The sequence below is a fragment of the Petaurus breviceps genome, unplaced genomic scaffold (assembly GCF_028583685.1).
Source record: "Petaurus breviceps papuanus isolate PSGF00001 unplaced genomic scaffold, PetGlider_PUasm1.0 90903, whole genome shotgun sequence".
Lineage (NCBI taxonomy): Eukaryota > Metazoa > Chordata > Mammalia > Diprotodontia > Petauridae > Petaurus > Petaurus breviceps.
Window position 1 is genome coordinate 15073967 of NW_027187376.1, and position 14384 is coordinate 15088350.

At 41.0% G+C, this 14384-nt stretch overlaps 1 protein-coding gene across 4 annotated transcripts in view; it reads right to left on the minus strand.

The window, feature by feature from the left end:
- Nucleotides 1-14384, minus strand: part of NRP2 (neuropilin 2) — a 149823-nt gene that overhangs the window by 68192 nt on the left and 67247 nt on the right. For all 4 annotated transcript variants that reach the window (XM_069075305.1, XM_069075304.1, XM_069075306.1 and 1 more), the window contains exons 8-9: nt 3208-3352; nt 695-1044 (exon numbers count right to left, since the gene is read on the minus strand). In XM_069075305.1, the coding sequence (XP_068931406.1) occupies nt 695-1044; nt 3208-3352 (495 nt within the window). The remainder of the gene's footprint in view (nt 1-694; nt 1045-3207; nt 3353-14384) is intronic.

The window sequence follows — 14384 nt, forward strand, 5'->3', positions numbered from 1 at the left end:
TTTCCTCCTTTTTTTTTTTTGGAGGGCAATTGGGGTTAAGTGACTTGCCCAAGGTTAGTTGTCCAGTATCTGAGGCAGGATTTGAACTCAGATCCTCCTGACTCCAGGGCTGATGCTCTGTTCACCGTGCCACCTAGATGCCCCTTCCTTTCCTCTTTTTAAGGGCCCCTATGGGCCAAGAATATGTGCTTCTACCCTTTTCCTTTCAGGATTTACACAAGATCCTTATTGCCCAATCAAATCACCAGCATCATGGTATCAGTGAAAAAGACTTGGGTAATGAAACTTGTTCCTCTGCCCAGTGCTGGCTGGCAATGGCCATCCCACATTACACCAGGGTGGCATTTGGAAAAGAGTCGTTGTTTTCATGATATTCCAGGCAAGGCGTGGCCTCTTCAACATGCAGGACCTGTCCTATCTGTCTTGCTGGTGTTCCATAATAACCTGAACTCAAAGGAGATGTAGAAGGGAGGGAGGATGGCGAGAGTGATTATTACAAAGGGAATAACTAGGGGCAGCTAGCTAGGTGATGCAGTGAATAGAGCACCGGCCCTGGAGTCAGGAGGACCTGAGTTCGAATCTGGCCTCAGACACTTGACACTTAACTAGCTGTGTGACCTTGGGCAAGTCACTTAACCCCAATTGCCCTGCCCTCCCCCCTCCAAAAAAAAAAAGGATGCATGAATTCTTTTACCTTGGGTTGTAAAGTTCTTGGATCCTCTATGTATTCCCAATCTTTTCCGTTCAAACTGTATGACACTTTGAACTTGCGCACGAAAGCTCTGGCCTCTACTGCAGTGATGGTGTCCCCACCTCGAGCTCCCTGGATGATCACCCCTTTCACCATCTTGGGTACTCCCAGGTCCACCTGCAGCCACTCTTCCCCAGGCTGGGCCTGGGGGATGCGGGGGAACCAGCCTGAGCGGCTGCTCACCAGGCGGGCCACACTTGGACTCCAGAGGTATTCCCGAGTGGAGGAGGCCGTGATCTGGGAGTCTGCGATCAGGCCAGAGAGCATTCCCAGCATATTGGAACAGGGGGCATCTGCAGAGAGAGTGGAGAATGAGAAAAATACGAAGTGCCATATGCTCGAGTCATTGTCAACATCCCATAGGCAGAGCAATCTCATAGTGTATATGGATGAGGGGACCAAGACAGAGCAGAGAAGCAGATAAAGTTCTGGGCCGACGGTCAGAAAGAACAGGATTTAAACCCTACCCTCTGAGAGTGACCAAGGGTAAAACACTTAGCCCTGGCTTCTTCGACGTAAAATGAAGGGTTTGACACAACGCAGCCTCTGAAGCTGCTGCCATCTCTGAATCGACAATGCTGTGAAATATGTTTTCCTGTACCAGTACAATAGAACAAAGGCATGATGTGATCAGAACAGCTCCAGATGTAGTCTGAGGAGATCTGGGTTCAAATCTCAGCTCCTACATTTACTGGGCTGACTTGGGGTAAGTCATTTCGAAATCTCTCTAAGCCTCAGTTTCCCAGTCTCTAGAAGGAGGTTAATTATAGGAGGATAATTATATCACATATATATATATATATTTCACAGAGTTGTGAGAAAATTTTTTGTTAATCTCAATGCATTATGTAAATGTATATGTTGTTTATTATCGTTCTTGTCTGTTGTTGTGGTCATCGTGCACGGTCACTCAGTAGAACATCACTTTAGATTGTAGCAGTCCACACTGACTTCACCTCCCCCCCCCCGAAATTCCCATCAGCACGGTACAGTTCAGGCCTCAATTGTTCTCTGCCTCCAAAAGTGTTGACTGAATGCTGTAGAATTATAATGACCATTGGCCCCAAGTAAGAGGGATGAGAAGGTGCCCGAGTGGGACAGTGAGGATGGAATACTTCAAATTACATCCAATATTGTGAATGTAAATTATTTTGTTGTGTTTTTTATGCTTCATTATAAGGGACCCCTCACTGGAGATGAGGGGACGGACCCATAGGGAAATGTAGGTAATAGAAAATCGAAAAGAATTCATAAAACTATATTTTTAAAACTGTTCTGAAAACAACAATAAGAACAACCACCTGTTCTGTTTTATGTGCATAGGTTGTCTTTCTTTCAGGTGTCTTAGCTGCACAAGGAAAAGCATCTTTTCAATCTCTTTGGTGTCACCCCCTAACACAACCACAACCACCACCGGTATCCAACATAGGGCTTGCCTCATAGTGGGAACTCATGGATCCTGGCTGTTGGGCTGACTCTTGAGATCACATTACAACTTCTCTCAGGTCCAAAAATGTAGCCATGAGGTCGTTAACCCTTCCCTCATTTCCTGACCTGCTGGTTCTTCAGCTGTGTGCTCCTCAACCACGCCTACCAGTTACAAGTTACCTGTCATGTAACTGAGTCCTGGCTACCAAATTTCTCACATGAGCATGGGACGAAGAACCATTCACAAAAGAGTGTCGATGTAGAAGGATATGATGCTGCCCCTACCATGGACCAAGGATGAATGACTGTCATGGAGAGAGAGAAAGATGGTGTGTGTGTGTGTGTGTGTGTGTGTGTGTGTGTGTGTGCTAAATAGAGAAGGACTAAAACTCCAAATATTGTAGTAGGGGATTATAGGTCCACAACTTAAGGCTGGGAAGGGACCATGGAGCTTATCTCGTCCAACCCTTCATTTTATAGGTGTTTTTACAAATGAGGAAACTAAGGCCTACAGACATTTAGCTACTTAGCCAAGATCACATTGGCAGGAGAGGAGGAGTCAGAATTTGAATCTATTACCTCTGACTCCACTGTACTTTGATGCCTCTCAGGGGAAGGGGTCTGTAAGGACGGGGCTGACATGGTATGACGACAGGTATTTGGACTGACACAACAGTGAGACAACTCAGATTAAGGCACCACCCCCAAGCTCTAGGTAGCCTTAGGATGCAACAACATGCAAAACCAGCCACCAAAGCACCATTTACTTCTTTTTGTGAAGAAAGCCTATAGGAGAAGGGAGACAGGGATCTATCTCTCTGCCCAGTAGGCCACAGTGCCTAAGGACTGGGCAGGCTCTCAGACTAGGACACAGAAAAGGTGAGATGTCACTGACTTGCTGAGGCCTTGGGGAGGAGCCCAAGCTGTTCTCATTGGACAGCTAGATGACTTCATTCTGTTGCCTCGCTGGGGCCAAGATCTGAACAAAGGAAGAAGAGAGGACATGGGGCAAAATAGGCTGATCTTACCTGTAATCCGGCAGCCAAAGAGTTCAAGCCTCAGGGCAATGCCAGTGTGCCAGGTCTGAGGGCGGATTCTGATAAACCGAGTCAGCACTGGAGTATGAATCTTGTTCAGAACCACTTCCGTTGCATCATTGTTGGCTTGAAATACCTATAACATGAAACCAAGATATGCTATTGATACCCATTTTTTAGCTTAGTCACAAACTTGCTACCTGTGTGACCTTGAACAGGTCACTTGATTTCCTTGGGTCTTAGTTTCTCCTCTGCAAAATAGGGGTGGTGGTGGAGGTGGGGGGCAGGGTTGGCCTAGAAGACCTCTGAGATGCCTTCTGGCTCTTGATCTATGATTCTATGAATCTGAAAAAGTTCTGCGGAGCTTGCTTCTCATAAACCCCAAATATCCTAAGTGTTTCTTCTCTACTATGAAAAAAAAATTCCAATTTTTCATTATTTCTTTAACTTTAAAACAATAAATGATTTTCACTAAAAACTTTCAGAGAGGAAAATTTTGCCCCTGGGCTGAGAAGGTTTAGCTCCAAAGCGATGCGTTTTAGAAACCATAAGCAAATGAAAATGAGGACTTGAAAGGGAGAAACCTGATAAACAGGCAATGTTCTGCCTTTCAAGGATAGCAGACTTTGTCCACTTACCTGAATTGGAAATTAGCTTTCCTGTACATAAATAGATACACATACGCACAACATACACACACACACACACATAAGTATACACAACAATACAAACATACAAGGATGTGGATACATATTTTTAAAGATATGCATATAGATATATTCATATACAGATGCTGACACATGAACACAGATTTACACAAACACACAGAGTTAAACATGCAGAAATGCTCATGAAGATACAATCACACTTGTATAGACCCAAAGATAGAGATACAAACAGCGATGCTGAAATGCACTGAGGAAGACACAAACACACATAGATACAGATACATGTAAACACATAGATGCAAACATATAGATACATGCAAACACATAGATAACAACATATAGATACATGTAAACACATAGATATAGATACATGAACTCACAGAGACACACAAAAACACATAAAGACACCCACAAGCCCACAGAGATAGTCACAAACTTTCTCAGACACACACACAGATACAGATATAGACATATGGATATGCGTGCACACACAAACACACAGCTACAGACACCAACACACACACAAATTCATACAGATATATGCCAACACACAGATGCAGACATATCTACATGTCTGGCATCCTGAAGAATTAACATAGCACTTCATCAATGTAAGGTTCTAGCCAATCATTTCGATCCGTTACATACATATTTCCCTGGCTCTCACACAGATTCATGGGTGTGAGGATGTGGTAGTATCTCAGCACTCCCCCCTCCCCATCCCTGCCCTCTGTCAATCAGCACATTCTATGCTCTCGTTGGCCTTTGTTTTACAGTCAGATGTCCACGCGACCCCTCTGAGCCCAGTCGTGCCTTCTTTCTGGAGAAGTCACCTCCAGGTAATGAAATCCATCCCTGTCCCCATCTGACCAATATGTGTCTTATGGGAGGAAAGGCTTTTTGGGGCAGCTTCAGATTCAACATGGTAGAAGCCAACTCCTAACTTACCAGATGGCCAGAATCAATAACTACCATATGGACCGTATGTTTTTTCTGTGTGTGTGCTCTCGTGTTTTTTTTTTTTAACTAACTGGGGGTAAGTATACTTATGTTTCTGTCTTGGTTTTCAGGGCTTCAGGGTAGAGAAAGCAAAAAAAACAACAACAAAACCCCTACCTAAATCCGAAAGCCAAACTATCCAATTTGCATGTCATTTTAAATGAGTTCTCCATACCCCACAATGATCAACCCTGTGGTGCTAAAGCCATTTCTTTTTGGAAAGGAAAAACTGGATGTTCCAATTTCTGTATCTTAGAATATGACAGGCTTCCAGGGTATTGATGGGACCGGAGCATTATTTGTTTCAAGCTAGTGATTTCCTAGACACTGAGGATAGGTACTTGGCTCACACTGCTTTCTTGAACCTTACAGAGCTGCCAATCGCCAAAAACTTGGTGTTGCTGAGTAGTAATGATTTTAGTGAAAGTAGAGGGCATATCAGGTAACTGACTGACAGTCTGTCCCTAGCAAGGGGTAATAATTGAGCTTTAAGAGAGCCTTGGGTTACAGGGAAAATGGGAAGAACAGAAGCTGAAATTAAGCTTTTCTCTGGCTAATCCACTTATACCTAACAATACAATATTTCCTGACAAGTACACTTGGAAATGCATCATTTTGTAAAATGCTCATGACTTGCTATTTGACAAAGTCAGAACTAAAGTTATAGTGATTGTGAAAATTACCTGCTGTGGGGTATGTGTGTAGGTGGAATATCAAAATAAATAAAACCATTCTCCCATAGATAAATGGACAAAGAATATGAATTAGCAGTGTTCACAAGAAGAAATGAAAACCATCAACCACCATGTAAAGATGGTGAAATATAAAGAAATGAAAACCATCAACTACCATATAAAGATGCTTTAATTCGATAATGAGAAATACAAATTAGAATAGCTCTAAGGCTTTACCTCCCCACCTATCAGATTGGTGGAGATGCAAAAGATAAAAATGATAACTGTTGAAGAGCTATGGAAAACAGACATACTTATGTACTGTTAGTAGGGCTACAAACAGATTGCTCTGGAAAATAATTTGGAGCCATACTGGAAAAGTCATTAAAGCATAAACTCCTTTTGGCCCAGCAATACTACTACTGGGCATATACTCCAAGGAAACAAAAAACAAAAGGAAAGACCTTATTTATACACAAAGTCTTATAGCCTTACTGGTGGTGGTAGCAGAAACTGAGAATGACCAAATTACAGTATATGAATAATAAAATTTTATTGCATCAAAAGAAATAATGATTTGGAAAATTAAGAGAAATTTTGGAAGACTTGTATGAACTGATGCAGACTAAAGTCAGCAGAACCAAGGGGACAAATTAGATAGTGGCCATAATAATGTTAAGGGAAGCAACAATGAAAGTGCCTGGAGTCCTGACCTTTTACCTCTCTACCATAACACTATTCTCTAGTCTCTTCTTCCACATGTTGATTTCACTGTCTTCCTACTAATGATTAAGGAGCATGGAGGAAAGGGAAGATAAGGAAAGTAGGGACTGGAGAAGGGAACTATATGGGAACTCCCCTCTATAAGATCAATGAGGAAGCGGGGGTCCTGGGGTGAGAGTTTAGTGTATTCTCTAAATTCTAAATGACTAATAATGATTAGATGATGAAGGAAGGGATGATGCAGCCAGAGAAAGCCCTGGCCTTCACCATTACCCTGTTTTCACATCTGTGTTGGCTAGCGCACATTACAGCTTTGAGAAGGATGAAGGAATTTTGCCTGCAGACAAGAGACATTAATGCAGCTCTCCCAGAATCCAAGTTGCTGAGGTAGAGATATTCTTTTTTTTTCCTTTTTGGCAAGGATGGGATGAATTCAGCACTGTATCCCCAAAGGCTCTTGTCAATAACTAGTACCATTAGTGCACCCTCATCCCTAAAGATGATGGACCGGGTGCTGGTCTATATGTATGGCCTTCATTAGCTTAGTGCTAAGTAGCCTCAGAAAGAAAAAAAAAGCTTTATTTGCAAATGTGAGTATGTAATTGAAGTTTTGAGCAAATCTGAACTTTAACACAGCTACTAATCTGTAGTATATATATCATGCTGGTACCGTTTAGAAACACAGCATGGCTTATGTGTTTTTAATATCCTATTTTATCCTATTTGACCCCCCTCCTTTGGCAGTCTTGGCAGCTAATGCCAAAAACCATTCCCCTCCCCACCTTCCTGAAACCCCCTTAAGTGAGGGAATGATTGCTGCTTTGGAGTACATTAGAGAGATGCAATATGTGCATATGTTTGTGTCTGGGTAGGGTGGAGGGTGTGTATGTGTGCACAAGTATGCCTGTACATTTCAGTGTTGGCTTGTGAGAGTGGTGAATGTGGACATGTGTGTTTTTGGTGTTAGGGTTGCTTCTGGAGCAAATGGCTTTTAGGTTGACTCTTATGTTCATCAGAAAACGGTAAGATGGAAGGCAACATGGACTAGTGAATAGAAGGCTAACCTTAGAAATCAGGATGGTCTGGGTTCAGATTTTACTCATCATGGATAAATTACTTAACCTGTTTCAGTGCTCCCAGATAACTCACTCCCTAAGATTCGAAACTAGACAAGTTGCTGATCTGCTTTGGTGGAGGGAGTTTACACACTGGGAATTCCTTATGTTGATGAAATCCTTGGAAAAAAGGGAAGAAAGAAAGAAGGGAGGAAGGAAGGAAAGAAGGAAGGAAGGAAGATTGAAACAGACATGGGGGCTCAATCCATCATCTCAAAATCATGGATTGAAAGTTGGAAGAGATATCAAGGCTAACCCACTCATTTTACAGATAAGGAAACTGAGGCACAGAGAGGTTAAGTGACTAACTCAGGATCATACTGTTATTGTCTGAGGTGGGATTTGAACCTAGGTCTTTCTGTCTCCAAGTCCAGTGTCCTACCAACTACAGATTCTTGGCTCATCTGAGCCACTGAAGTTTATCTTAATGGTTTTTTTCCCTGCTTTTTTCCACACTGAATATTCTTTTACTCTAGGCACACAAATCTAAAGGTGTTTTAAACCACTTAAGCAGCTACATTTCTTTGGACTCCCTATGTTTTTGGTTTTCGTTTTTCTTTCTCCCTCAGGTCCTTCCCAGTTTCGTATTTACTTCTGGTTTCTTCAGGCTTAGATCTGTCCTCTGCTCTATGGGCCGACCACTCATGCTGACTCTAACTTCATTAAACCTTTCCACAACCCTCCAAGTTCCAGCCCTCTGCTTTCTTAGTGAGCTGGGGCCTGCTTCACATGAAGACTTTTCTAATCTAACTCACAGCCTGAGCTGCAGCTTCCCTGGGGCAAGAGGAGCCTCTCCATTACAGCTCCCCAAAGTACAAGTACCCCATGACAAAGACTGCAGTGGATGTGTAGACTCTGAGCAGGACCTAGCCCATTATAGGGGTTCAATAAATAGTAAAAACATACCTTGTTGACAGTTTCATTCAATAACAGTTCAAATTATTAATAACAACTAAGGGTAATGAATAATAATGCCTTGGTCCTTATATATTGTCTTTCACCCAAAGATATCAAAGTACAATTTATGAGAATCCATTTTTAATGAAATATTAAGCAGTTTCTATTTCTTCTGACCCAATGGATTTATAAGGTCTCTATTTTTCTCCCTGCAGCTTCCCTATTTATAGCTAGTAAATGCCATCATATATTATACATCTTTATGATTTTCTCAGACCTTCTGTGGTTTCAGAATCACCTCTCCTATTTTTTTTTCTGATCAAATTCTTTGAGATGGGCTCTTGGCTCCTGAACTAGTCATTACAAGGTAAGGGTTTTATACTGAAGGAATGATGCCAGGAAACTGGTTTTACTCCCCCTTCCCTTTACTGATTCACTGAATCATTGTGGGCAAATCAATAAACCTCAAATGCCTCAGCTTCTCCTTCAGAAACATATAGTTGACAACAGACTAAAAAATAAGCAGTCACATTTACCACTGCTCCCTGTTAGGCCAACTGTGCAACCTAGTAAAAGCTAAGCTGTAGGTAAAAAATAAGGTTCTGAATTTGTCATCAATAGGCATTTATTAAGCACCTACTGTGTATGAGGCATTGTGCTAGGTTCTGGGACACAACAACAATAGAAAAAAGAAAGGAAGGAAGCAGGGTGGCCAGGTGGCACAGTGAGTAAGAGCACTGGCCCCAGAGTAGGGAGACCTGGGATCGGTTCTGGGCTCAGATACTCAGCACCCACACAAAAATAATAACTGGCCATGTAACCTTGAGCAAGTTACTTAATCCCAATTGCTTTAAAGAAAAAAGGAAGGGAGAGAGGAAAGAAAGAGAGGAAGGAAAGTAAGAAAGAAAAGAAGGAAGGGAAGAAGGAAAGAAAGAAAAGAAAAAAGTTCCTGCCCTCAAGGAGCTTACATCTTAATGGGGGATAGAGCTAAGAGATGAACAGAATGAGGTCTAAAACCATTGGTCCCCACTTTGTTGATAAAAAAAAGCCAACAACAACAAAAACCCTTATAGCTATATAATTATAAAATCAACTGACAGTAATACTAAATTGAAAATCAGTGGAGTGCAATAACAGGCAGACATAAAGAGCAAATTTTGACAAATTTACTTTTTTAGACATCTAATTTTTTTTTACTAGCAAAAAAAAAAAACCCAGAAGTCACAGAGCATACGCATTCTTGTTAGCTTTAAATTAGAACATCTTAAAATTGATTCTTCATTCCCCAAAGAAAAAGGAGAGGAGGGTAAAAGTGTGAATTTACTCCCTAAGCAACATAGCAAGTGGAGGAGGTAGTGGTAACTATATTTTAGTTAACAGGTCATATTTTGAAAAAATCCAATATGGTGTGATGTACTCAGAAAGATTTCCTTCAATTACATCTCAGTGAACAGGATATAAACAGGATAATTCAGGATACAAAGTAGATTGGCTAATCCATTTTGTGCCTCATTGAATTTTAAATGTAATCCAGCATTTTCCAATTGATTTTTTGAGAACTTTGGTTGATATTCAGTGAGAGAAAATTGGGAAGTCAGTGGTGTCTTACTGATTTTCTGATTTATACCAATGAGTGGCCCATCTGATTGTTAAATTGGTCAATATTTAATAAAAGTAGTTTGGATAGAGCTCCATCATACAGGACAAGAAAATCAACATTCTTTACTGTGGTTCTGGGTCCATAAGCAAAGAGCTCTTTAACATAAGACTATTTAAATCCTATATGTTTTAATGAATCAGCCTTTAAAGGAAGTCAGAGATACTGCTTAGGACTGAGATCTGCAAGGGCACACTCTTGCCATAACCAATCTCATTGTAATTAAGAATGTGAGACCCAATAATTTTGCTAGCTTCTCCATGAATAAAATTCAATTTAATTAAGCACTCACTTTCCTCTGCCACTAATCTGTCTTTCCTCCAAGCCTAACTCTCAATCTCCTGGTTTCCCACTCCCCGTTATCTAGTGGTATCTTTTCCTTGTCCTCCAATCTTGAACTCATTTCTGGGTACCCTGGGGGCTGTCTTCACCCCCATAGGTCTCAAGAATTCACCATTTATAACTTCTTCTAATGTCATTGTGATGATACATCTGGAAAGGTAGTAACATCTGTCACTCATCTGTACAGTACTGGATGATACAGTGCTTCCTTGTTCTTTAGATGAGATGATGTTAAATTCAATATAAAGAAAGACTTCTTAATTACAGCTGTTCAAAAGGGGTAATGAGTTCACCAATCCCTGGAGGTCTTCAATAAAGGGTTGAATGACCCCTTGGAAACACTGTGGGGAGGATTTCTGTTTCCAGTTTGGAGATTATTATTCTAGGATCCTCAAGCTCTCATCCCTGTCCATCTCAATCTTATTTTTTTATTCCCTTTCTCCCCTCTCCTAGCCTGTTTCCAAATATGGAATCCCTGTTCTTCTATATCTTCAAACTTTTTTCTGTTTTCTCCTTAAATTAACTGAAGCCTGAGGAAAACACAGCCTTCTAAACCTTCTTCATTGTAGTTCTCTCCTCCTACTTTCACAACTCCCAGGAAGGGTTGACAAGCTCTTGAACAGTTACAGCTACTTCCAAACCTTTGTTCTGCCATCATCAATCAAGGTCTTTCTCCTCCCTGTGATGGTGAACTCATTAACCCCCTGAGGCAGCCTATTCTGCCTTTGAAGAGCTCTACTTGTTAGAAAGTTTTTCTTTACAATGAATCTGATATCACCTAATCCCTATTTGGGGTTTTCTTGTCAAAGATACTAGATTGGTTTGCCATTTTCTTCTTTAGCTCGTTTTACAGATGAGGAAACTGAGGCAAACAGGGTTAAGTGACTTGCTTGGAGTCACACAGCTAGGAAGTGTCTTGAGTCCAGATATGAACTCAGTTCTTCCTGACTCCAGGCCTGGTACTCTATCCATTGTACCACCTTGTTGCTAACCTAGAAATATCCCACTTTTGAGACCCTAAACTAAATTCCCTTACAACCACAATTTTCTGTGCTTTTACCTCTTATTTCTATCAAACCCACTCTTTGTCCTCTTCCTCATCACCATCCTGGTTCTCCTCCTTCCCTTCTAAGAAGGGTTTCTTTGTCTACTTTTCAGGTTCCTCTTTGTACTTTGCCCTTGTGCTCTCCCACTCCGTCCACCCACAGAGAAATTCCCCAAGGTCCTGCTTGTCTTTCATCCTCTTTTCCCATGACTGTGATGACACCTTTCCCATAGTGAGCTCATCTGCTGCCACAGCTTGAACTATCATACCTACGGGAGTAACGCTCAAATTGTAGCCCAGGCTCTGGATGCACTCTCCCAATCACATCTATCTCCTGCTACAATCTCTCTCTTAAGCTACAGAGCATCATTGCAACTGTCTAGTAGACACACTCTACCTGCATGAAGTCTTGCCAGCGTCTCAAACTCAATACATCGTGACCTTTTAGGCAAAACCCGATAACTTTCTGCCTTCTTTAATTTGGTCTGTGATGTCACCATGCTCTTAGCGACCCATTTTCAAATCCTTTGTGCTGCTTTTAAAATTCTTTGGTCCCAACATTTAAACTTTGTTTACCAAATGCTTACAAGTGACCTCTACAATCTCTCTTAAACCAATCATCTCTACTCTATTCTCACTACCCTCATTCTAGCCTATGTCCTTGATGCCTCTCATCTGTCCTATCGTTAACACTTGCCAATTAGTCTCCCTGTCTCTAATCTCTCCCAAACCATACACCATTGTCAAATTTGTCTTCCTGATGTATAGCTTTCATCCCATCACTCACATACTCAAAAACCTGGAATGATTTCATCCTGACTGTTGAATAAAGTCCAAACTTTTATCCCACTATTCAAACCCTCCATAATCCAGTTTTGACCAAACAATCCCCTCATATACCTTACACTACAGCAAAAATGGACTTCTAACTATTGGATTAACCTGAACTTGGACTCGCTGCTTACTTTCCCACATCCAAACCTTTGCTAACACCTTATTCTATACCTAGAATGTCCTCCCACCCAACTATTGACTTTTTCCCCATCCTTCCAATGCCTCTACCTCCATGAAGAAGAGTATCTAGCTGCCTTTGATGAGATCAAGTTACCAGATCTAGAAAATGCATCCCATAGCACTTTAAGAACTGGTGTATACGATTACTGAGTCAACTTTGAAGAGAACAAGAGAGATGCTGCAATATCGGAAAAGGACAAACACTGAGCTGATATTCAAAAAAGAAATGAATAGATTCTAGGCCAATAAACTTGATTTTCAATATCTGGCAAAATTCTAGAGTATATGACTAAAGGGGTATTTGGTGAACAAGTAGAAAAGGATGAGGTGATCACAAATAATGACCATGACTTCATTAGGAACAGATCATGCCAAAAAAAAACCCTCATTTCCTATTTTGACACGGTTATTAGACTGAAAAATCAGGGCAATGCTATAGTTATAGTTTACATGGATTTCAATGCAGGATATGACTAAGTCTCCGTAGATAGAGTGCTGGAGATTTTTATTCCCAAACTCAAATCTGGTCTCAGATACTAGCTGTGTGACCCTGGGCAAGTCACTTCACCCTATTTGCTCGGTTTCCTCATCTGTAAAATGAGCTAGAGAAGGAAACGGCAAATTACTCCAGTATCTTTGCTAAGAAAACCCCTAATGGGGTCGCAAAGAGTCAAATATAATTGAAAATGACTGAACAACAACTTGTGCTATTCCTACGGACGAGATGGAGACAGATGTGCGCTAGAGTATAGCACAGTTAAGTGAGTTCTGAACTGGTTGAATGGGGAGAGTAAAAGAAAGGGAATAAGCATTTATATAGTAGTTACTATACGCTGGGCACTGAGCTAAGCACTTTATGAATATTATCTCATTTGATCCTTAAAACAACCTTGCAAAGTAGATATTGTTATTCCCATTTTACAGTTGGGGAAACTGAGGCAAACAGATGTTAAAGGGTTTACCCTGGGTCACACAGCTAATAATGCCAACTTTGAACTCAGATTTTCTGATTCCAGGCTCAGCCCTCTACCCACTCACTTCTCCACCTCAATGGCTCTAGCAGCTAGCTGGACGCCAGTCATTAATGATTTTTACTTCAACTTGGAAGGAAGTTTCTAGAATGCTCCAGGGATTTGTGCTTGGCGTTCAGCTATTTGACATTTTTATCAAAGACTTAGATAAAGGTATGATGTCAAAGCTATCAAGCCTGAAGATGAACAAAGCTGGGAGGGGTAGCCAATATATTCCAGATGATGGCCAGAACCCCAAAAGATCTTGACAGGCTACAACACTGGGCCAAATCTAATACTTCATAAGTCCATACTGGAGCACGTATGACTAGTCAGCAGTATTTCTGACAGAAAAAAATAATAGTGATTTTAGGGGACTGCAAGCTCAGTGAGTCAATAGTGGGATAGAGTGGCCAAAAATCTTGGGTTAGCAATAAGATAACTTAGTGTCTAAAACAAAAGAGATGATGGTAGCTCCCACTTCTTACGTCCTGGCATTTGATTCCCAGCACTACAGCTTAGAAAGGAGAACATCTAAGAGAGTGACCAAGATGGAGAAGGGTCCTGATATTCTTCATTATTATTATTATTATTAATTATTAAGAGTAGGAATCAGAGTTGAAGCTAGTAGTGCTTTAAAATTTACGAAGCATCTGAAACATGTTATGACATAAGTGTTATATTAGCTATCCTATAACATATATTTGATGACATATGACATATGTGCTATTTCATATACATATTATGATATTTTATAACATGACATATGTTATCCAATTTTATCTCACAAAAGCCCTGGAAAATAGGTACTATTATTATCTCCATTTTACAGATAAGGAAAATGAGGCAGACAGAAAGTGGCTTGCCCAGGATCACACAGGTAGTAAAAATCTAGGACCAGATTTAAATTCAATTCTTTCTGATTGCAGATCCAGTTTTCTATCCAAGGAGCCTGGCTAGGGCGGGGGGGGGGGAAGGGGGGAGGAGGGGTTATTTAGAAGGCATTTGATTGTTTCTAGGTAGC